The sequence below is a fragment of the Schistocerca nitens genome, chromosome 7 (assembly GCF_023898315.1).
Source record: "Schistocerca nitens isolate TAMUIC-IGC-003100 chromosome 7, iqSchNite1.1, whole genome shotgun sequence".
Classification (NCBI taxonomy): Eukaryota; Metazoa; Arthropoda; class Insecta; order Orthoptera; family Acrididae; genus Schistocerca; species Schistocerca nitens.
Genome location: NC_064620.1, coordinates 345,075,645 through 345,101,627, shown reverse-complemented (window position 1 = coordinate 345,101,627; position 25,983 = coordinate 345,075,645). Strand labels below are relative to the sequence as shown.

Genomic DNA, 25,983 nt, shown 5'->3' with positions numbered 1-25,983 from the left:
TCCGCTGGAGTTGCCAAAGTCTGCCAGAATGCACAATGGACATGAATGGATGCAGGTAATGACACAGGATGCTTATGTACATGTCACCTGCCAGAGTCATATGTAGACATATCAGGGGTCTCATATGACTCCAGCTCCTCACGCACACTCCACTAGCTTTAACAGTCCCCTGCTTACATGCAGGGTCCATGGATTCATGAGGCTGTCTCCATACCCGTACACATCCATCCGCTCAATACAATTTGAAACGAGACTCATCTGAGCAGGCAACATGTTTCCAGTCATCAACAGTCCAATGTCGGTGCTGATGGGCCCAGGTGAGGCATAAAGCCTTGTGTCGTGCAATCATCAAGGGTGCATGAGTGTGGCCCTGAAAGCCAATATGTGATGTTTTGTTGAATGGTTCACATGCTGACACTTGTGGATGGCCCAGCATTGAAATCTGCAGCAATTTGCGGGAGGGTTTCATGTCAGTCACGTGGAACTATTCTCTTCAGTCATTGTTGGTCCTGATCCTGCTGAATCTTTTTCTGCCCGCAACGATGTTGGATATTTGATGTTTTAATGGATTCCTGATATTCATGGTTGTTGTTGTTGTTGTTGTGGTCTTCAGTCCTGAGACTGGTTTGATGCAGCTCTCCATTACTCTATCCTGTGCAAGCTTCTCCATCTCCCAGTCCTTACTGAAACCTACATCCTTCTGAATCTGCTTAGTGTATTCGTCTCTTGGTCTCCCTCTACGATTTTTACCCTCCACGCTGCCTTCCAATGCTAAATTTGTGATCCCTTGATGCCTCAAAACATGTCCTACCAACCGGTCCCATCTTTTTGTCAAGTTGTGCCACAAACTCCTCTTCTCCCCAATTCCATTCAATACCTCCTCATTAGTTATGTGATCTACCCATCTAATCTTCAGCATTCTTCTGTAGCACCACATTTCGAAAGCTTCTATTCTCTTCTTGTCCAAACTAGTTATCGTCCATGTTTCACTTCCATACATGGCTACACTCCATACAAATACTTTCAGAAACGACTTCCTGACACTTAAATCTATACTCGACGTTAACAAATTTCTCTTCTTCAGAAACGATTTCCTTGCCATTGCCAGTCTACATTTTATATCCTCTACTTCGACCATCATCAGTTATTTTACTCCCCAAATAACAAAACTCCTTTACTGCTTTAAGTGTCTCATTTCCTAATTTAATTCCCTCAGCATCACCTCGTTTTGCTTTTGTTGATGTTCATCTTATATCCTCCTTTCAAGACACTGTCCATTCCGTTCAACTGCTCTTCCAAGTCCTTTGCTGTCTCTGACAGAATTACAATGTCATCGGCGAACCTCAAAGTTTTTATTTCTTCTCCATGAATTTTAATACCTACTCCGAATTTTTCTTTTGTTTCCTTTACTGCTTGCTCAATATACAGATTGAATAACATCAGGGAGAGGCTACAACCCTGTCTCACTGCCTTCCCAACCACTGCTTCCCTCTCATGCCCCTCGACTCTTATAACTGCCATCTGGATTCTGTACAAATTGTAAATAGCCTTTCGTTCTCTGTATTTTATCCCTGCCATCTTCAGAATTTGAAAGAGAGTATTACAGTTAACACTGTCAAAAGCTTTCTCTAAATCGACAAATGCTAGAAATGTAGGTTTGCCTTTTCTTAATCCTTCTTCTAAGATAAGTCGTAAGGTTAGTATTGCCTCACGAGTTCCAACATTTCTACGGAATCCAAACTGATCTTCCCCGAGGTCGGCTTCTACAAGTTTTTCCATTCGTCTGTAAAGAATTCGCGTTAGTATTTTGCAGCTATGGCTTATTAAACTGATTGTTCGGTAATTCTCACATCTGTCAACACCTGCTTTCTTTGGGATTGGAATTATTATATTCTTCTTGAAGTCTGAGGGTATTTCGCCTGTCTCATACATCTTGCTCACCAGATGGTAGAGTTTTGTCATGACTGGCTCTCCCAAGGCCGTCAGTAGTTCTAATGGAATGTTGTCTACTCCCGGGGCCTTGTTTCGACTCAGGTCTTTCAGTGCTCTGTCAAACTCTTCACGCAGTATCTTATCTCCCATTTCGTTTTCGTCTACATCCTCTTTCATTTCCATAATATTGTCCTCAAGTACATCGCCCTTGTATAAACCATATATATACTCCTTCCACCTTTCTGCCTTCTCTTCTTTGCTTAGAACTGGGTTTCCATCTGAGCTCTTGATATTCATACAAGTGGTTCTCTTCTCTCCAAAGGTCTCTTTAATTTTCCTGTAGGCAGTATCTATCTTACCTCTAGTGAGATAAGCCTCTACATCCTTACATTTGTCCTCTAGCCATCCCTGCTTAGCCATTTTGCACTTCCTGTCCATCTCATTTTTGAGACATTTGTATTCCTTTTTGCCTGCTTCATTTACTGCATTTTTATATTTTCTCCTTTCATCAATTAAATTCAATAGTTCTTCTGTTACCCAAGGATTTCTATTAGCCCTAGTCTTTTTACCTACTTGATCATCTGCTGCCTTCACTACTTCATCCCTCAGAGCTACCCATTCTTCTTCTACTGTATTTCTTTCCCCCATTCCTGTCAATTGTTCCTTTGTGCTCTCCCTGAAACTCTGTACAACCTCTGGTTCTTTCAGTTTATCCACGTCCCATTTCCTTAAATTCCCACCTTTTTGCAGTTTCTTCAGTTTTAATCTACAGTTCATAACCAATAGATTGTGGTCAGAGTCCACATCTGCCCCTGGAAATGTCTTACAATTTAAAACCTGGTTCCTAAATCTCTGTCTTACCATTATATAATCTATCTGATACCTTTTAGTATCTCCAAGATTCTTCCATGTATACAACCTTCTTGTATGATTCTTGAACCAAGTGTTATCTATGATTAAGTTATGCTCTGTGCAAAATTCTACCAGACGGCTTCCTCTTTCATTTCTTCCCCCCAATCCATATTCACCTACTATGTTTCCTTCTCTCCCTTTTCCTACTCTCGAATTCCAGTCACCCATGACTATTAAATTTTCATCTCCCTTCACTTCCAGAATAATTTCTTGTATCTCATCATACATTTCATTAATTTCTTCGTCTGCAGAGCTAGTTGGCATATAAACTTGTACTACTGTAGTAGGCATGGGCTTTGTGTCTATCTTGGCCACAATAATGCGTTCACTATGCTGTTTGTAGTAGCTTACCCGCACTCCTATTTTTTTTATTCATTATTAAACCTACTCCTGCATTACCCCTACTTGATTTTGTATTTATAACCCTGTATTCACCTGAACTGCCACTGAACTTCACTAATTCCCACTATATCTAACTTTAACCTATCCATTTCCCTTTTTAAATTTTCTAACCTACCTGCCCGATTAAGGGATCTGACATCCCATGCTCCGATCCCAAGAACGCCAGTTTTCTTTCTCCTGATAACGACGTCCTCTTGAGTAGTCCCCGCCCAGAGATCTGAATGGGGGCCTATTTTACCTCCGGAATATTTTACCCAAGAGGCCGCCATCATCATTTAATCAAACAGTAAAGTTGCATGTCCTCGGGAAAAATTACAGCTGTAGTTTCCCCTTGCTTTCAGCCGTTCGCAGTGCCAGCACAGCAAGGCCGTTTTGGTTAATGTTACAAGGCCAGATCAGTCAATCATCCAGACTGTTGCCCCTGCAACTACTGAAAAGGCTGCTGCCCCTCTTCATGAACCACATGTTTGTCTGGCCTCTCAACATATACCCCTCCGTTGTGGTTGCACCTACGGTACGGCCATCTTTATCGCTGAGGCACGCAAGCCTCCCCACCAACGGCAAGATCCATGGTTCATGGGGGGGATATTCATGGTACACTCGTGAAATGGTTGTACGGTATTAATCCCCACTTCATTGCTACCCTCGGAGATGCTGTGACCCATCACTTGTGCTTTGACTAAAACACCATGTTCAGACTCACCTGAATCTTGATAACCTGCGATTGTAGCAGCAGCAACCAATCTAACAACTGTGCCAGACACTTGTTGTCTCATATAGGTGTTGCAGACCACAGCGTCATATTCTGTCTGTTTACATATGTCTGTAGTTGAATATGAATGCCTGTACAAGTTTCTTTGGTGCTTCAGTGAATCTGTCGAGAAGTAAGGTCAGTTATTTATAAAACATTTTTTCTTGCTTTATTAGAAGGCTTATTAAACCACCCTCATCTTATGACTACAATGTTATTACAACATTACCTCCAGCATCTCATCATAATAATATGTCACCTGACTATGTCTCACGATGGACACTGACAGTCCCTTGTACACCCCATTTTACGTGCTATCCAAAACAAACTACACTGCTGGCCACCGTAAATGCAACACCCTGAAGGAAGCATCCGAATCAAGTGAAATTTACACCATGGGTTTGCAGCGATGAGATATGCAACTGATTAGAATTTCAGCGCAGACGCACATCATGCGCGCCTGTGGCGCCACCTCATAGCGCCATTTAAGGCTTGGCGATTTCGACGAGTGTACGTTCGGCACGTGTGTTTACCTTGTGGTTGTTTCACAAGACGATCAGTTATGCCTCGTAGACAACAGCGAACATCGTTTGACCAAGTATCCGAGTTCGACAGAGGAAGGATAGTGGCTTACCGAGATTGTGGATTATCATACAGAGAAATCGCTAGTCGTGTTGGACGAAACCAAACAACTGTAATGCGGATATGTGACCGTTGGATGCAGGAGGGTACGACGGACCGACGTGGTCGATCGCATTCACCTCGGTGCACCACTGCACGTGCTGATAGGCAAATTGTGCGCATGGCAGTGACGGATCGCTCAGTGACATCCCGAACCATAGCACAGCACATTGCATCTGTAACGCATCATCCAGTGTCTGCGCGTACCATTCGACGCCGTTTACAGCAGAGTGGTCTGTCCGCAAGACGTCCATTGCTTCGTCTACCATTGACGCAGAACCACAGAAGTCTCCGTCGCCAATGGTGTGATGACAGACGGATGTGGACAGCAGAATGGAATGACGTTGTCTTTACTGACGAGGCACGCTTCTGTCTGCAGCACCACGATGGTCGGATTCGAGTGTGGAGACATTGTGGAGAGAGGATGCTGGACAGCTGCATTATGCACCGCCACACTGGTCTTGCACCGGGTATTATGGCATGGGGCGGTTGTTGGATATTACTCTCGCACGCCTCTAGTACGCATTGCCGGTACTTTAAATAGCCGGCGCTACATATCCGAGGTGCTGGAGCCAGCTGTCCTTCCTTACCTTCAGGGCTTGGCTACAGCCATATTTCAACAGGATAATGCGCGACCACACGTGGCACGCATTGTCCAAAGGTTCTTCGTCAATAACCAGATTGAATTGCTTCCCTGGCCGGCTCGCTCTCCGGATCTTTCGCTGATAGAAAACGTGTGGTCCATGGTTGCTCCACGAGTGACCCAGATTACATCCCCAGCTGCCACACCAGATGATCTTTGGCAACGTGTGTAAGCTGCTTGGGCTGCTGTACCCCAGGAACACATCCAACGTCTCTTTGACTCAATGCCGGGACGTGTAGCAGCGGTGATCTCCAACAATGGCGGCTACTCTGGCTACTGATTCTGGCAGGAACCACATGTCACAGACGTCTGTAAACGTAATCATTTGATATTTGGTCAACATGTTATCTACAAAATAAATTTTGTTGTGCTACCTCTTGTCTTTCTTGGTGTTGCATTTACGGTGGCCAGCAGTGTACATTGCTGTCCCTATGGTTGCCACATGTAGCTGATTACAGTGCTCCCACAAAAAGATACTCTGCCTCTGTTGATCAGCATCTCCAATCCATTGCCTACTGCTTCCATTACAACATCCAAAGACACATCCACAGTTTTTATTTATTGCCACCAGACGCATGCTATATCTCCTTACAACAACATCACGTACGGCCCATCTGGCATGGAATACTCACATTTTCAAGTGTTGCCCGGATACCAAACGCACCACCTCATTCCTAATTGAAAGTATATATTGTTCATCCAAGTAAATGTACAAATTACAGAACATTTTTATCTACTCACAGGATGACATAAAACATGACAGACAAGAATTGATAATCAAAGCTACTGCAAAATAATGATGCATGTTCAGAAAGCCATCGCAAAAGGAAGAAAGCAGGGTTATCATGGTCTTGGAAAGATGAATGAAGGAGGTGGACAGCTTATTGACTTGTGCAGGGAAAGACAGCTAGTAGTAATAAATAAATGGTTCAAAAATCACACTACGAGGGTCTACACTTCGAAGTCACCATGGGATAATGCTAGAAACCAAACTGATTGTATAATGATGATATAAAAAGCAAGCAAATGGAATCAAGAAGGTGCACTCATTATCAGGTACAAATATTAATAGTGACCTTAAAACGTGTGGGAGAAATTGATCATTGTGAAAAAAATGAAGAAGGCTGCTGAGGTGAAAAAATGGGACATATAGAAGATAATATTGAAGAAAGAATATACATCAGAAATACTGTCATCTGAACTATTAGCAAATTGTGAAACAAAGAAGTGCCTAGTAAGGAAAACAGTTACTGGAATCATGAAAGCAAAACGGTACATTACAGGGTATGTAAAAGGGCCAGGAAAAATTGATTTCACAGAAAATGATTCCAAGATGGAAGACAGAAGGAAAAATAAAAACAGAAAATATGTAGAGGACACTGATTAATGAACTGTATTGAGAATCAGACGAACCATAAGCAGCATTTATACACGTGTTTAGAAAGCTGGAAAAGGCATTTTTAATGTGAATTCAGATAAACTTACAACTGTAATTAGTGAAAAAAAACACAACTGGAAGAGCAGGTGACTAATTAACAATAAAAAACAGTCCTTGGTACACTTTCCCCACAAGATCTTCTGTCCAATGGTTCCAATTTATGTTGTTCAAAATTGTACTTTGTATCTATTTAGTTGAATTGATAATCTTTAAATCTGTGCTATTTATTATATAAACAAAATGTAATAGATTGTTTTAGTGCTCATGTGGAGGACTTTTGACACTTTTTGTTGTTTACAGTCAAATGCATCTTTTCACATAACGCTGATATCTGGTCTAAATAATTCTGCAATAATTTTGATTTTCCCATGACTTTACTACACGGTAAACAACAACATCATATAGAAGCAATCTAAGAGGGCTTCTCAAATTGTCCCCTAAATCGTTTAAAGGGTGTTCAATAAATTCCAGATCTTTGTCAACAAAATTTTTTCTATATCCTTTACTTATTGTGCATGGTATCCTTCAAAATCCGCTCTTCCACAATTGATGCACCACTCCCAATTCTATGTGGGCATGACAATCAAAAAGCTGTCTGTCTGTATGAATGACCATTCACAAACTGCTGTCAAGAAACATCTGAACCACCTTGTTGGTGAGCACACTGTCAAAACACTACGTTCTTAATTTCAGTGACTGCTTCACAGCCTATGCCATCTGGATCCTTCCCACCAACAACAGCTTTTTTTGAATTGCGCAGGTGGGAACACTCCCTGCAATATATCCTACATTCCCGAAGCCCTCAACCTTCATTAGCCATTGTCCTTACCCTTCTAGCCCCTTCCCTGTTTCCATCCCAGCAGTACATGGCCCTCTATTCCACCAATGTTCCCTCAGTCCTTTTACTTCTCTCCTTTTCCGCTATCCCCCTTCTAAACCACCCTCCATCTAACCACCCGACTGCACCTAGCTGCTCTGTCTTCTCTCCATCTCATCCCTGTACACTCCCACAAGCAGCATAGTACCATCCCGTAGTCCTACCCTGCCATCCCTCCCCCTGCCCGCCCCAGCCTCCTCCCCACCCTCACCATCCATTTGCCTCTCCCATCATGTGCTGCTGCTCACAGTCTGCCAGAGATTGTGATCATGTGTGAGTTGCATTTGTGTGTGTTTTGTCTAATTTCGAAGAGGGCCTTGTTGGCCGAAAGCTCATTTTATTATTGTTGTGCCTATCTGTGACTCACCATCTCTGCTACATGATAATAGCAACTATCCTTTTCATCATATTAGGCATTCCTTTTTTAAGTATAGCTTCCCCCCTCCCCTCCCACCCAAAAAAACATGTTATTCATGTAGTACAGAAACTGCATAATAAAAACTACCTTTTTATTTTTAGAAATTGCGATCAAAATCAAAATGCAGAAGCTGATCACACAAATGGGTTTAATTGAGTGTATATGAAAGAGTTCTTTCTTTCTCCCATAAAATTAAGAAAAATAGAATTTTCATTTCTACACTCACTGATTTAGTTCCTGTATACTGATCTATGTGGGATCAACAAAAAACCAGCTGTCTACGCTGGGTATAACCAAGCTGTGACTAACTATGAATTCTACTATCCAGGTTTCTGAATATGCTGCACACCACAGAAATGAAGACTTCTATAGCAGTTTCAGTATCCATACCATTTGGATTCTCCCCCTCCCCCCTTCGAAGTTAATCTCTGAGCTCTTTTGTTTTTGTGTGTGTCATGAACCAATCAGTGACAATTGAGTGGTTGCCCCTGATCACAGATAATACAATTCTGTATTTGTGGTGAAGGGTAAATAGCTACATGCTACATTAAGTTTGTGTAGAAAACTGCTTGAAAATCACAATGAGCTAGCTATTTTCCAGGGCAGTACTTATCATGCATTCCCTTGCTTGATTCTATCTGCCTCAAGGAAGCATATTCATTTTGATTCCCATCATGGTGAAAGAATAAAAATGGAACTCTGCTGTCATGAAACTGGAGAGTGATACAGTTTACCATTGTAACTGATTGTGTACCACAATAATGACATAGAATGCACACAGCAGATCTGTTTGGAATATTCTTCACATTGAATATTGCTTGTTTCAGAATATATGGAGTCATGGAATGAACACTAAACATAGGACTTCCAAAAACTAAAGAGATCATAGTGAAAAATAAAATACAACAAGAGCAGTAAATTAAGCCAGAGCTTAATGTATCATGAACATCTCACTGGACAACACTTGGAGCTTTTAACTTATTTTGACAATGTAAGTTATTACTGAAACTTAAACCATCACATTATTTAATATATAATTGGTAAACACAAACTATTAATGAAATGATTTATAATTGTTGTAATGGGAGTAAGTAAAATGCTAAGAAAATACATGTAATGTTATTTTATTTTTTTATAAAACATTAAAAAGCTTCAGAGAGAACATAGACCTTGTCATCTCTGAGCAAGACACATCTGCTATATATATAATACAAACAGTAGGAAAACTTGTAATTTTGAAAAAGAAAATAACAAAAAGTCAAGATAATTAACAGGTACTCTTTACAGATATTCAGCTATTCTGCAGTCTCATATGGAGCAACTGTAGATGCTGCATGATTAAACAGCCACATGAAACACTTCATTAGTTCTTTGGTCTTGTGAAATGTCAAATGGCTCCCTTATGGACAGTATGGAGCACTACTCATATAAGCGCACAGTTTATATTTACAACTTTCCAGCGTGAACTAGATAACTGTACATTTGGCCAGCACTGGTCAGAACTCATTAAGATCATACTAGCATGTATTATGAAAACTGTTTGCCAGGAAGCTGTTAACTGGTAAATGCACACCGCCACACATTTTTGAAGATCTGATAGACATTCAGTATGACAATCTGTAACAGTGCTGTAATTAGAGAAACTTTCAATTAAAAGTTTCTTGAATAAATATTAACTGACATTTAGAATAAATATTTTCCTCCTAAAGGAGATACTTCAAGGTATTATATTTTTAGAGAAGTGTGGAAAATAAGCTGAAGAAACTTGTTGCAGCTTCTTTAGCATGCAATACTCATAATATTTCTCCATTCAATTACTTTTTCTTGATGGCTTTAAACAAAAGAAAATAACGAACTACAGACATACACTACCTTACCTTTACAATTTCACATTCTGCACATACAATTTCACTAGCAAATTAATCTTTCCCTCTATATCAATTCTTAGATGTGCACATACATTCCAATGTTTTGAAGTACCGTGGAATATTCTTCTAAGCTTTTAGCATTTAATTAACTGTCCCTTGTCAACAATTACTGAAATACATGCCCAGACACTGACAGCAACATACTACACCAGTTTCTTGATAACAGTTTTTATGTAGTTCCTGGCACAAATATGTCAATAAATTTATACAAATATTAAACACACTGACACCAGCAGCACTCCTGGACAGGCAGTAAGGCAGAATGCCAGCCTTTACATAAATATTGAGAGAGATCTCTTTCAGTCACACAGTAACACCATAAATGAGCAGAGGCCATGACTCTGCCATTCAGGATTAAAAATAATACATACAGGGACTAGAGGCACTTCTAAAATTATCTAACAGCATTACGGAGTATGCCTCTTAACATCCACATTTGACAATCACATTATAAAATGTCATCTATTACACTCACCAATCTGAAGAAATATTCTACAATATTTAATTAAGAAAGTGAATCAACCAGTCATACTTTCAGATAAAAATTACACATCCATACTTTGTGGTTCTGACCACTATCAGTACTTTTAAGTTTAAGCCTCAGTAAAACTATATGTCAACACTACACAAAAACACTACAAACTAAATGAGAAAACATGTAAAACTCAGCATGAAATGTAATAACAAGTTTATATGTACTCATTTACCATAACATTCCAAAATTCACTTTTTTTAACAATAATCTGTAATACTTGGAACACAGCCGTAACCCTGAAATTAATAGATTAAACAAAGCCTTGCCAACACTAAGGCCAATCTTGATCCACTGATGAGTCTAGTTCCAGAATCAACTGTTCAATATTTGGTTTAGGACTTTCTTCTGATAGCATCATCTTTGGAACACCCAATTCAAGAGAGACACCTGGAAGAAAGAAACAAAAGAGCTAATGGAATGCATTAAAATGAAACTATAGTACACATCATTATTTGCAAGACACCACTGACAGGGGACACTCATATTTTCTTTAAACTGAAAGCCAGAAGTGTTTTTCTCTGCCTCTCATAAGTGTCCTAGATTTTTTTTTTTAAGAAAAAGTGTGTCTGAAGAAACATTAAAGGATACTTTTGATACACTTATTGACAATTTTTCCACATAATCACCATACTGTTCAATGTATGTGGTGAGACATAGCACAAGCTTCTTTACGGTCTCCTCAAACAACTCTCCCACCAGCTCCTTCAGGGAGGTGAAAAGATGATAATGTGAAGGTGTCAAGTCAGGGGAATGCGTAGGTGGCTCAAAACATCCCAACTAAATGAGTCCAAGTGCACCTTGGCAGCTACAGCTGTACAAGAACCAACACTGTCATGCAACAAGCACACTCCTCTCGTCAGCATTCTCCTTCTTTTATTCTGAATGCTCTTTTTGAGATTTTTTAAGGTCTCAAATATTATTGCGCATTGGTGGTCTCCCACTGAGGTAGAAATTTGACCAAAATGATGCCTATTTGGTCTAAAAACAAAGAAGCTGTGATAATTTTGTCCAAAATTTTGGTTTTGAATCTTTTGGTTGATGAACTGGTATGACACCACTGTGACGATTGTCTTTTGTCTCAGGCATGTATGGAGCCATCCACGTTTCATCTCCAGACACAATAGTGCTCAGAAAATCTTCATCTGCCAGTTCAAATTGTCCAGGAAACTCACAGGCATTACTGAACCAATTTTTCTTGTGCCACTGTCAGCTGTTTTGGGACTTCTCTTGTGTACAGTTTCCTGTGTCCCAGTGTTTCTGTGAGAGTCCTGTAAGAGATATTTCATCCACTGTCAACTAACAGTCTTTACAAATCCTTCTGCCTGCAGTAAATTCCCTACACCACTTAAACATACTTGTTCTGTTTGTAACACCTTAGCTGTAAACCATTTTGATTTGCAAAAAGATAGACCACTTTGATTTGCAAAGAGATTTTGGTAGGTGTTATTCCTTTCACAAGTAGGAAGCAGATAACAGCATGTGGCTCACACTTGAGAGGGATTTCTTACAGGCATCCTTCACACAGCAGAACACTACAATACGAGTTTATGTACTATCATGTTCCTGCGATGCTTACTCTGATCTGGGTTCCTCCTCTACCAATCAGCGTTGTGAACCCTCAAAAAACCACAATCCGTTACGGTCACAGTAAACTTACTTTATGACTATGCGTTGCAATCTAAAAGTTTTGTATACAAACACAAAATTGTATTATCCCAGATTAAATCTACTGAAGGTGCCTGAACGTAAAAGGCAAAACAAATGTGTAACAAAAATAAATAAAGACTGTAACAAGAAACAGCTATTTCAGTTAAAAAAAAAAATAAACACAGAGGAAGTTTGATGTAGGTCTGCAAGGAAGGACATCAGTTTTGTTTCTTGGCATCATTGTTGGCAATTTTCAATAACAGACTGTGTTTCACTAAAACATCGATTGTATGCAACATATCTGACACAGACTTCAATGAAATTTATTACACATGTACAGTTATGCAAGAATATAATACAGATGAAGTTCACAGTAATAATAAGTTTTTTACTTCGAGATGTTGGGACCAGTGTGCGATTTGCAGGGGGGGATGGGGGGGGGGGATCCCCCCCCCCCCTCTGCATCAGACCATCCCCTCCTCTGGTTTTTGTTTATGCATCCCAACCTGGGATGTTTATTTCCCAAGGACTAGAGTAAAACTTTACATATAATTTAAATTTGTGGAGCCGAATACTGAAAGTTTTTAATAAGTCTTACTATTAACACTATTAATATGTTTCAGTTTTCTATCATCAGAGTAAGTAAAGCTTTTCACAAATGTGCCTCTACTTTTTGAATTCCCCTCGTATACCTGTATGTAGAGGATTTTGTAAATAATCTTTACCTATAATGTACTTTTAAAGATATAACAAGGGATGGCTTTTCTGATAGTGCATATGCGTGAATAGTGAGTTTCGGCATTAACATCTATTTATAAATACCTGTTTAACCATGCGTAACTCCGCGGTCCAAGCTGGTAACATATATAATTCTAATAACCCCCGAAGACATCCCCCCCACTGGTAAAAGCACAAATCGCACCCTGGTTGGGACTGAGTGTGTACAAATGACAAAATATGCTTTGACAGTATTACTGAAACTCTGAAATAAATTAAGAATTTTGTAATATTTTTAACCCAACTCAAAGCAAGGGTGGGTAGAGTATGTTAACAGAAATTTTATCTCATGAACTTATCTAATCATTTGAGGATAGGAAAATTTTTTTCACTAGGCACAAAGATTGTTTTGGGTTGGGTTGGGTTGTTTGGGGAACGAGACCAGACAGCGAGGTCATCGGTCTCATCGGATTAGGGAAGGATGGGGAAGGAAGTCGGCCGTGCCCTTTCAAAGATTGTTTTGATATCAAAGAAATGTTGATAAATGTTGCAAAATAACTAAGGTGAAGTATCAGCTCAATTTGAAGAGGAGTTCTATTTATGTAGTTTTTCCGAAGAGTTGTGTTGTGTCTCTCTTCTTGATAATGGTAGGAGCTTAACAATGCATTATCACAAAATCCTTTGTTATGCACAGTTACTCACCAACAAAAATTCATACAAAAGTCCTCCTTTTCAATAGTTAACAACCTGGATGATATATTTACAGAAAGACATAATGAAGTACACCAGTGGTTCCAGAACCAAAAAACGCAAAGGTGGTGTTTTCTCATTAGAAAAAGTTGTTTTTATTGTCTTATTCTTTGCCAGGTAACCATTAATTAGTAAATATCCAGCAAGTTTCTTGGAGTAACTTGGCATACAATATGTGAGAAGATATTTTGGTAAAGATGAAAAGTCTACAGGGTGTTTTATAATATTGATTACATTAAACTTACAGTTATAAATGATATGTCAAATGAAGAGCAACTCAAACAGTTTTACGAAGAACCTTATAAATGTTCCCTGGCATAGCGAAGTACGCGATTGGTTGAACTTCACTGTACCGAAGTGCTGGATAGGCCGCAAGGGGCCCAATGACAGGGCTTGCTTTGCATGGCCTCCACGTTCACCTGACCACGCCATGCGATTTTTTCCTATGGTGCATCATCAAGGATTGTGTGTACGTGCCTCTGCTACTAGCAGATCTCCCTGAATTAAGAAACCAGATTGAAGCAGCTGTTGCTACAGTCACTGAAGACACACTTATCAACGTTTGGGAAGAACTCTGCTATACACTTGATGTGTGCCATGTGACAAATAGTGCTCACATTGAACATTTGTAAGGTTCTTGGTAAAACTGTTTCAGTTGCTCTTTCATTGTACCTGACCACAATGATGCCCTGGCAATAGGAAACTGATGAAAATTCGTCAAATTTGGCACCCTCTGACTTCCGTCTACTCTGAAATCTAAGAGATTTGTGGCTATAAACTTTTTGAGACCAGTAAATAGATTACTGCAACTGTAAATGGTTTTTTTTACAGTCCATCCACAGTTCCATTACAGACATGAAACTGCTCACTGGATAAATATTGAACAAAGTGTACTGATTGTAAACATACTGGATTTTTATACTTTGACGCACCTCAGTACTGGCCTACCTCTCTTGTTCTTAACAGTAAAACATTCGTGCTGTTAGTTTAGAAGAGGAGTCATTACAATGAAAGCCACTGGTTGTATGAAGAGTCCAGATGGTAGGGGCACAAATAAAATGATTTCCAGGGTCTTCTAATGCTACTACCATTGGAATTTCCAATGAAATGTGGATAGTAATGCTGCACAAGTACCTCAAGATGCACTCCAAAGATGTTAGTACAGAACTAAGTGGGTGCTAGTGGCAAACCTGATGAGCTTTTTCTGAGTAAGAGCAATACTCCCTTATGCAGATGTGGAGTTGTCTTGCAACAAACCACATTTTATCCATTTGGGGGCACTCTAAAACAAACAAAACTCTCAGAAGTGGGCAGCAGATAATTCTCATTAACTTAGAAAACTTTTATTAAGTATCCTTTTGTTACTGTTTGATGTGCAGGGTGGAGTTTTTTCTGCCACACAGGGAACAGAGTTAACTGAAATGACTGAGAAAGAATTACAGTGAGATTTTTATCGCCCAAATAATAAATAAAAAGAAGAACAGAAATTACTCAGACACAGAGCATGGCTGAGGCAGGAAACCAGTGGCAGCTTTCAGAGAACCATCCCTTGACTGAAGGAAAACATGTAGAAGATAACCTGGATCAGTGACTTGGATACAATATACACTGAGGTGACAAAAGTCATGGGATACCTCCTAATATTACCTCAGACCTCCTTTTGCCCAGTGCAATGCAGCTACTTGATGTGGCATGACTCAACAAGTCACTGGAAGTTCTCTGCAGAGATACTGAGCCGTGCTACCTCTACAGCCATCCATAACTGCGAAAGAGTTGCCAGTGCAGGATTTTGTGCATGAATTGACCTCTTGATTATGTCTCATACATGTTTCATGGGGTTCAAGTACGGTGATCTGGGTAGCCAAATCATTTGCTTGAACTGTCCAGAAAGTTCTTAAAAACAATCATGAACAACTGTGGCATGGTAACATGGCTCATTGTTATCCACATAAATTCTGTTGTTATTTGGGAACATAAAGTATATGAATGGCTGCAAATGGTCTTCAAGTCCCTTTGTCTGTCCTCAACAGCTATAGACAGTGGTCATGTGTGTTTGAGTTGTGCGTGTGTTTTGCCTAAGTCAGAAGTAGGCCACTGGCCGAAAGCTTACTTGTTTGGCAGTCTTTTTGTTGTGCCTATCTGTGAATCAACATCTCCATTATATAGCAAGTAACAATTTCATAATATTCTCAAAACTTGTTTTACTCAGTTATTAATTTTAAGTTTTAACTGCTAACACAGAAATCATAATGAACTTTAAAAAGTAATTAATATCATAAAAGAACAACAAACCTGCCTTGCTATTAATAGTTTTTGTGGAGCACTTATTCACTTCCCGCAGAACACAGTTTGAGAAATGCTGTACAAGAGAGTATCCAGCAGCAATACATATGAGTAATTCCACACATTGTGTACCATTACATCCTCCAAGGACTGTACACCTCTGATGTTTGTTGAGGACTGCAGGATACATGTAGACTATCATGCAACACATACTGTTGCCCTCCTCACAATGTCAGATGGGTGAGTTGTTAAAGCACAGCATGCACCGAGTATTGGTAGGGCATGGGGTATGGTGTATGTGTTTCCGTTCTCTTGGGCTATGCTACAGAAAGCTGAATCGTTACAAAAGAGGTACTACATCGACAAGAAGCTAACTGATGACTCTTAGACCTAAGTTGTGATTCAATCATACACCTAGATGCACAATTAATACAAAAAAATATCTGCAAAGTGTGACATAGCAGTACAAGCCAAGGCAAAGGCTTGTTGCTATAACCAGCTGGATCAGCATTTCATTTCAACACGCTGCTGTCTCAGTACACCAGCATCCAGTTTGGTCAATGACAGTAACAGTTTTGCCATAACCAGGGATGCTTTGGCAGCATTTCGGCATGTGGTGTATGTGACACATTTGATGTCCTGCTCAATAAGCCCACCCTCTCTTGTATAAATACTAGCCACCTAGCCAAGCTGGGACATTCAATTGGTGAGTTTTCGAACTGGCATCCCCTGTAATGGGGGCTTCTACCATGAGGCTGCCATTCTTCAACCACCACCTGGATAAGACTGCTTGCCTGGGTTTCCAACCACCGGACATTCGCCATATGCTGAGGCAGCCCACCTTGCTTACAGCCTAGCAAGGCAGCCTTCATCCAAGCCAAGTTGCGTTTAGCGGGTACTGATGTCTCATACACACATCATGCATTGTGGACTAGAAGCCCACAAGTCTTCTGTAATGAATTATTGTAAAAATAAACAAACAATTGACCTATCTTTGAGCTGTCTGTGACTTCTGCTGACCACCCACCTCCACCAGAGAACCCAGCACCCCTATATTAGGTGTAAAAAGTAATGGTGGAGGCTACAATGGATGTCCGAGATCCACATCAACAAGGAGAAGCAATGGCAGCAGCAGTTCAGCGGTGGTGTTTAGTGGAGGGATACAAGTAAGTGCTGACTTTAAGCATTATCTTTTCTATACTTCGTAATTTTTTTTTCTTCCTGTAGTGATAGATGGCGATCAAAATGGTGTTGGTCTAAAGGCATCAACTGAAGAAGCAATTCAACACTTGTTTGATCAGATTGTTCAAATGCGAGCTGATAACGCAGAATTACAAACTAAAGTTTAAAAGTTACAGGTAGAGAGAAAGAAACAGTCACCTCCTAGAATGTCCATATCTGTCCTAGATGCTACCACAGCCTCTTTAGCGATTACTTTTTCATAAGAAATAGGGGAAAATATTTGGACTTTTGTAGGTAATTTACTTATGGGTGCAAAGATAGGGGAAATGGAACAATGAACAATTATTGAGTATAGCTTGGTTGAAGTTAACATGACATGCAAGGGCGTATGCCATGAGAAACTGCGGAAATACTTGTTCCTTCCAGAACTTGCAGGGAGGGCTTTTGGGACAATACAGGAGAAAAGTACCTCTAGGTATTATCATGAGCATCTCAATAGTGCAACTCAGAGGCAAGGAGAGTCCAGGGAAAGATTTGTTGACTGAATTAGGAAGTTCAATATTAATACTCGTGAGGTCATAATGAAAATGCCAACATGGCCATTCCTCAAGAGACAGAGCAGAGTGTGTCAAAGGCATTCTTGTAGGTTTTGCCAGTTGTATGTCCTGTAAAATTGCAGATAGATTTTCTAAAGTCATTAAATGAAGTTGTGACAGCTTTAGGAGAAATAGATGCGGTGACTAGACATATGAAAGAAGTGCATAGATGTATAGATGTAGTCAGACTGGTCACAATGAACAAGACTGTAGAAAACCTCAGTGTGGGAGGTATAAGTGAATTTTACTCTCAGAATGGGAAAGTGCAGGATTCCACGGGTACAAGGTGGTTGCGGATTAGGTCTCGCACCGATCACATGTATCTGTAGCAACTCAGGGTGTAGTTGGGATAAGGAATTTGAATCAGTTTCATTGTAGACTAAGTGGAGAAGGGTCAGAGTGGGAGGGAAATACTTCCGGGCTTGTGTGGAAATACTTGTTGAGTTGGCAGTAGCTGCATTGTCACACTTTTTCTGGATTTTTCGAGTAAAGATATTGCCAAAATCAATCTGGAATGGCACATAGTAAAGCTGGGCAGCCTAATACTGATAGAAATGTGGCTTGGGATAGGGTACCAGAAGGTACAAGGAAGCTAGTCTGAGCAGATGTAAACACACATGTGCCAATTAATACTTTGTGTATAATAAAAAAATTGGCAGAATATGAGGACCTAGACAAGTAGTCCAGTCAATGAAGGAAAATTATGAGAAAAATTTGTGTAGTACCAAATTTTTTTCCAGTCATAGGAGAAAGTTCCATGAAAACACAAAAAATTCTGACTGGTGGGGTGTGAGCGTGGGGGTGGGTTATTTAGAATCCCCCCTCCCTTTTTAATACTTCACTGCAGCTTCTAGCGAAAGTGTTTCCAGTTTAAAATTACACTTTATTAAATTTCCTACAAAAAAATTCCTATTAATTTTTTCTCTGGGGCTAATAGTTTCCACATTGCAGGGGATGGAAATATGTCAGATTATTAAAAATTGTTTTTTAATAGTATGAAATTAATGTTTATTGTTAAGTGGGTTAAAACAAATTTTTAATGTGTATACCACATCAAAGTGCACTAGAACCATATTAAGGTGTAAATTTTGATCTGGGGAAGTACAAGGAGAAAAGATGAGGGTGGAAGGAAGAAGTGAATGTCGAAGGATGGAAAGTCACTAGGTTGTGGTCATGCACTTCCTTCATTTGTAAGACTTAAGAGCGAGTAAGTGACTCCCCACTCTTTCTACCCCACTTTATGATAAGAAGCAACAATATGGAGTTTCACAAAGTTATACTGCCCTTTCATACCTCGACGTTTTGGTCTTTAATATCTGTACAATGTTCTACACTACTGGAGGGATAACTGATTCTTAGCCATCATGTATGGCAGGTGTAATGTTGTTCTAGGAAAGGCAACTACTCCGACAATGGGCACTGCTCACTTTTCAGTCTACAGATTAAACCACTCTAGTATCCGTTGTCCAGCTCTCTTATGCGAGTAGGCAAAATAAGTTCTTTGAGCTTGTGTTTCTATATTGGAGCTATTTTCAGTGTATTACATGAGTATTTATTTTCAGTTATTAAGTGAGCTATTATGTAAAAAAGCTCAGCATCTGGAGCTGTCAGCTGTCTGCCACACTGTAGAACCTGCACCAAGTGTAACATGTTGTCAATATGAATTTTATAATGTGGATTTCACTGCCTCCACTAACAATAGCTGGAATACTTTTAATAGCAAGAGGAGTATCAGATGCATCATCTCAAAATTCAAAGAGGGCCAGAGGCTTATACTGGCGCCCTCTTCAAAGAAAGTAGATCACCTCGGTGTTATGACACTTCAAATATTTCAACATAAGGTAAGCAATGCATTGCAGCAGATTACTCTTCAAGGCTTGAGCATGATCAGTCCCATTCCATCAGGCCTCCTGCTAATAAGATATCGCTAGATTTACTGTGGATATCTGGTATGTGACACCACTCAATGTAGCACACTCTACAAGTGCCACCAGTTTCTGATGGAAGAAATTTATGCAATCTACCAGTAACACAGTTAATGGTGAGAGAAGTGTGGTACCTTTCTTGTCATTCATTAATTCACTGCCAAGTGACTATAATACTGTTACATGGCTTTATAACACACTTTCAATGATACACAGTTACAAGGAAGGTGCCACATTTATCAATCCAACCCCATCCCTACATAGGTCACCAACATCATCACACTTCGAAATTACACAAAATCTCACTAATTGGCTGTAAATAAGCATTCCGTTACTAAACTGAAAATAACTCCACTATATCAACATGGGTTCAATGAAAATATTTTGTCTACTTACATAAGGGAACTGGACAGCAAATGATGGTGGGAGAAACTACCATACCCAGATGAACACTACACCTGATGTTCAGGATGACTAAGACCCCTCTAGCAGTGTAGAAGAGAGTGCGAAGATATATGTAAAATCTGTCCATATGTGCTTCTTGTGTCAGTATTATTAGTAATTCATATCTGTATTCCATTAGTATCAGCACACACTGTGCAAAATAAACATCACCTGACATTTTTGGGAACTGTGTCGCAAGTGATCTACAATGCGAGCTGCGGAAGGATCAGTACAACTTTGTCAAATACCCTGTAGTAATTTTTTTGTGACACAGTGGGGTAGACTGAACGAGGAATTGTCTGCTCGCTCTTCAGTTTGAAGACCTAAGATGTAGTGCATGATCACAATTTGACGACTTGTTTTCCTCCATGTGTGTACCCTCCATCCCATTATCCTCAACCCTGTTTCACTCTCAGAACACAATTTCTCACTTAATATGACTCTACTGCTCTTAGACATCAAACAAACATTTAATATTTGTTCTTAACCCACTTCCTTTAAAAATAGACATTAATTTTATGCCATTAAAACACTGTTTTTAATAATCTACAGTTTTCTCATCTCTAGCAATGCAGAAACTATTTAACTTAAAGAAAAAATGGAAAGGATCTTTTTTGTACGAGATTTAATTTGGTTTAACTTTGTACTGGGAAAGATCCCCTCCTTCCCATCCCCTACACTCACACCTCACCAGTCAGGATTTTTAGTATGTTTTTCATGAACTCCCTCGTAATACTGTACAAAAATTTGCAATTACACAAATTTTTTCCGCTATTCAACCTTTTTTGGTTGTTGCTGAAAGACAGATAATGCCCATCAGTATACTCAATATTCAGTCAATGGAACTGGAGCTATCACGAGGTGAGCTGACAGCCAAACAACAAGAGCTGAAGTATGAAGGGTTGGATAGGGATTTCAATATAAAGTACTTTAATTCGGAACTATCTTCAGGAAAGGTATCACATTTGCAATGAAATGATACGGAGGAGATGAAAAGCTATTACAGAGATATGTAGGCTCCTTTAACCCTCCTGGGTTATGGACAAATATGACGATAATGCAGCATGGATTCCCACTGGGAATGAATCCTGGTGTACAGGAAACCGTAATGAGTTCCACATCACCTCCAACAGGTGATGGGAGAATATACGTCAACAGCTCTGAGATGTGCCTATAAAAGAGATCCCTTGGAAGGGCAGTCAGGTAGGGGGTGGAGGAAGCAGCACCAATAGCAATTGTACTGAGAAAAGCTCAGATGGCAGTAAGGCCTACACATTCTGTTGCGGCTACTTGTATGGCCATGGATGCTGACCAAATGCCAAACACCACAAAACTTCAGAGAATCTTGAGTAATGGCATTAGTTTACAAAAATAGATTTGCGAAGTGGGTACCATCAATTGGAGGTATTACCAGAGATTCGACCTAAGACTGCAGTTACTGTTCCATCCAGTCACTGCCAATACCACCGAATGCCATTTGGATTGAAGAATGTGTTGGCTACGTTTCAGCACTAGTTAGACGGAGTGCTAAGGGGCCTGAAACCAAACCAATGTATAGTGTCTTGCAAGAACATCCAAGAGCTTGTGGTACATTACTGTACATCTCAAGTTGATTATGACCATCACAAATGACACTAACTACGGGACCACTCCAACTCAGCACCACTGATTTTGTGCATATTTATGGCATGTGCAGAGCTTGACCAGAAATGAAAGTGACAGTTCCAGATGGCCATGTGTTCATTTTTTTGTTATCAGGTCAATATTTTGATCAAGAAACTCAAAACAGCTCTTATCTTATCAAGAGAGAAGAAGAAACTAGATCCTGAGAAGACTGCATCACAATATATTTGATTTTTTATCATGAGCTATCCCAGCCTATATCTGGTGGAATTATCCGTTACAAGTGGTTTGCTGCCAAACTGTGGGATGAGATAGAACCTTTTATGAATGTAAACCAAGTTTCTTTTTCTATAGTAACTTTAAAACAACCATGTAATTGTAAAAATGGGTAATATATAGCATGTGCATGCCTTACCACCCCTTCTTTGAAATTTATTTGCACAAATTTTCCATTGTCTTATATTAAAAAATAAGGTTACTGGGCATTTTTCAGTTTATTTGCAGTGTAAGTAAAATAAAAATTGAACATATAAAAAGATAGAAGGTTTCCTTATAGTACCTCAAACCCATGACCTGTGGTATCATTCTGGACTCTTTCCTCTGCCAACTGCTGCCTGGAAGCTGCACTAACATAAATTGCTCATGATTTGCCCAGCTCATACAAAAATGCTATTTTTTCTAAATACTTGGCCATCTGGAGCTCCCAGTTCTGTCACTTATTTCTGGCCAAGCCCTCTTTATACCATAAATTTGTCAAAAATCTGTGATGCAAGTAGTTGTAGTGCCCTTGTACTTTTGGAAAAGTGTCCTTTTGTATTGAAGGAATTTTACTATTTGGACCATATTACTGGTAAGGATGGCCATAATATTGCCCAGGGTGGTGTGTAAATGGACCTCTGGCTTGTGTAAGCCATGCAATACTTTCCTACTGCTGGTATGGAAACAGTGTTTCAGTCTTTTTTGTGTTTAGCTAATTATTACAGGAAGTTAGTGCCAAAATTTGCAGAAGTGCCAAGATCCCTCATACATCTGTTGAAAAAGATAATAAACTTTCACTTGACTCCAGATTGCGAAGAAGCCTCTGTGTGGTTCAGGCACCACTAGTCCCGTCCTTGCTTTCCCAGATAATCATAAACAATTCATATTATCTTGTGATGCTAGCAATCACTCCTTATCTTGTAGTGTGCATTAAGCCAGGAAATAGATGGAACAGAGTAGCTGATACCCTATGCTTGCAAGCAACTAAATAACCATGAATAACCATGAAAAAGGAGATCAATGTGATTTCTATTATCATGCATTTCTGTTTGTTACTTATATGTAAGGTGCTTCGAACATTTAATGGTTCACACAGTTTTAAAATGGCTTATGGACCTTAAGGATCCAATTTGCTGCTTAACTCAACGGACTTAGTGAATCTGACTTCGAAGTGATACAACAACCCTGGGAAAGTGCACTGTAAAGCAGATGGACTGAGCCCTTCATTTTGTGGGGTGGAGCGCATTGGCAGATCAGTGATAAAAGACTCAGGCCACTGACCAAGACTGTCACAAATTTATGACACAAATTAAGTTTTGTGTGATGGTAGGATCTTTAGCAAATAAAGTGTGGATGACCTATTGTTGTGTCGGCAAGGTTACAAGACAAGATGTTGATGCAGGCCCACAATTCTGTCTTAGAAAGGCACAGAGGTCGATGAACCAAGGGACAACATATCACAGAGAATTATTTGTGAAGCAAATACAAAAGCCCTAGAGAGGCAAGAAGGTGCACAAGAAGAAAAGGCCTGGCTGCCCAAGTTCGTCATTTGGCAATGGGCAATATTGACCAATCCCCACATTTAGGGGGAAAAAAAAAAGACTAATTGATTATGCGATACCACAGGCCTTGACCTATTTGACATCCTCAGTCCGTTTAAAAATAACAACTCCTGACTCTTACCACTAGGATGCATGTGGGTCAAGTTCACTTAAGGGTGCCCTTGAAGTTCTCCCTCAATTACCAGCAGTTTCCTCCAAAGGAGAAAGGGAAGTGATAGGGGGAAGAGGTAAGGCCTACAGCAATGAGCATGTTATCCTTGTGGTTAATCCTACCTAGGTTTGTATGCCCTAAGATCATAGGGTGGACTAGCAAGGAAAATGAGTATCCTCTACCTTTAGGATGCAATCCAGATGTAACCTAGGGACAATGTTTGGAGGATGACAGATGACAGCACAGCTTAAAATCATCAAATATCAGTCAACAGGGAATGGGAGACCAAGAGGAATTGATATAATGATGTTCTTGTGCCTTTTTAGCAGCTTTTGGGGGGGTGGGGGGGGGGTGGGGGGGGTGGGGATCCTTAAAGTATGTGCACTGGATGGCAGCATCTGTACACTTGGCAATCAGATTTGGTAATATCCAACTGCTGATGGAAGTTAAGGATGGTCTTTATTGCCCAAGTAGTGAAAAACTAAGTAGGGGAAGCTACAATTCATCATTTAGGACAACTGGTGCCGATCTACACTCAAGAAAATTACTAATTGTTACAGTCCAGTGACTGACTTTAGGTTCAACTTCATCAGACTGTGTACCACAAATACGGCTTTGGCAGAAAAAGAGGGTGGATGGATGCACAAGGGCGGTTTTTGAAAACAGCCTCTGGTGCAGCTCACCCAGAAGGTCTGGAAAAAGCGAACTCCATTTTACACCAGTTATGGACAGACAAGGATAATGAGGGAACCAGCTACATACCACAAAGTTACCAAGCCTTGAGAAAAATATGGTTAATAATACTCAGCACCTTTGTACTTTGGCCACTACATCAGCATCTCACATCCAGGAGGCAACGGCCACGGTGAACCAAGACCTGAGGATTACTGAGACCGTGATAGATGTTCACCAAGCTGACCACTGCGAGGCTCCTTCAAACTCTCACAGACAATATCACTGATGCTTGCCTTGATGTTGCCAAGCTGCACGAAGCACTCATTCATGCTACCTGTGGGGACTTGACCTCAGAATTTTTACCCAGGAGCAGTTTCTTGATAGACTATGGGAGATTCAGGATGGGTTACTGGCATCTTTGGAATCATTAAATGGCACTAGAGGATGATTCTTTACCACTGTATTACCATATGACTGATGACGTAACTAAGGATGGAACCTGGTTAGAGGTTCAGATACGAATACCCCAGCAAGTACAGAATGCCAGTTTAAGTGCTACATAATCCACTCCTACACTGTAGTGTGGGGATATCTAAGGAAGGAAGCTCAACCTGTTCTGTATGGAGAAGCCTGTGTGTGAATGTCCTAAGGAAGTGGGTGCAGGTAAAGCCACCTCTTTTCAAAGGGTGGGGTCACAGAGTTATTTAAGTACCACACGATAGTTAAGAGTTACAGTATCAGGTTTGATAATCAACTGAATAAAGTCGGCATTCTTAAGGAAGCAGCTCAGCTGCTGAAAAGTTGCGAGTGAACTCCTGTAAACAGTTTGAGCCAAAGACTCAACAGAATTACAGGTTTACCATAGCAAGGAATTTGGAGGGCTGAATTCTTCAAAGAGGAAAGAGTAGTGGCGCGAGCCCAGGCAAGGGCTCACTGCTGTAAACATGCTGATTGCCGTAATCAGCTGGCACAGTGTTTTAGCACCCTGCCTGTCTCCGTATATGAGCATGACCATTCAGTCAATGACCAACAGTTGCGCTGTAACACGACACCTCGGCAGTGCCGAGACAAATGGTGTATGTGACTCACTCCTGGGGCATCAAATCAACGAGCCTGCCATAGTTTGTGTAAATACTAGCCGCCTAGCCCCCCCCCCCCCCACCCAAATGCCATATTTTGTACATGTATTGTTTGTTGATGTGTTGCAAGTGTAGCACTAATATAGGCGAGAGATGCCAAACATATAACACAGTGTACCACAAACGGGTATATGAAAGTCATTTACTGCCAGGATGTCTCAGTATATGCAGGCTGTGAGAGAAGTGTCCTGACACCCATCCAATATGATGGTTTCAGTGTGGTTTTCAACCTCACTGCACCCAGAAGTGGATGAAATGGTGGAGACAGACAGGGGTTGTTCATCAGCTTCAAGGGTCTGGCTTAGGGTACCTGTCAATGCTTCAGCAGGACAATGTGTTAGTTAACATCTATATGGAACATCCATTTTTAAATGCCATCCAACTAAAGAATGTGATCAATTTGCCTGGGTACTCGTAAACTGTTCGAAACTATTTATGGGATGCTGGCCTTAAGAGCCCATGGGGCTGCTAATGAGAGGGCCTTTCTGATGATCAAAAACTTTACAGGCTTGCC

At 40.3% G+C, this 25,983-nt stretch overlaps 2 protein-coding genes across 4 annotated transcripts in view; one reads left to right on the top strand and one right to left on the bottom strand.

Moving 5' to 3' along the window:
* Nucleotides 1-9,015, top strand: part of LOC126194958 (tetratricopeptide repeat protein 12-like) — a 120,936-nt gene extending 111,921 nt beyond the window's left edge. The window contains exon 5 of the mRNA XM_049933350.1: nucleotides 8,882-9,015. Coding sequence (XP_049789307.1) covers nucleotides 8,882-8,910 — 29 coding nt within the window. The 3' untranslated portion in view covers nucleotides 8,911-9,015. The remainder of the gene's footprint in view (nucleotides 1-8,881) is intronic.
* Nucleotides 9,016-9,162: 147 nt separating this feature from the next.
* Nucleotides 9,163-25,983, bottom strand: part of LOC126194957 (uncharacterized) — a 233,260-nt gene continuing 216,439 nt past the window's right edge. For all 3 annotated transcript variants that reach the window (XM_049933347.1, XM_049933346.1, XM_049933348.1), the window contains exon 17: nucleotides 9,163-10,904. In XM_049933347.1, coding sequence (XP_049789304.1) covers nucleotides 10,789-10,904 — 116 coding nt within the window. In that variant the 3' untranslated portion in view covers nucleotides 9,163-10,788. The remainder of the gene's footprint in view (nucleotides 10,905-25,983) is intronic.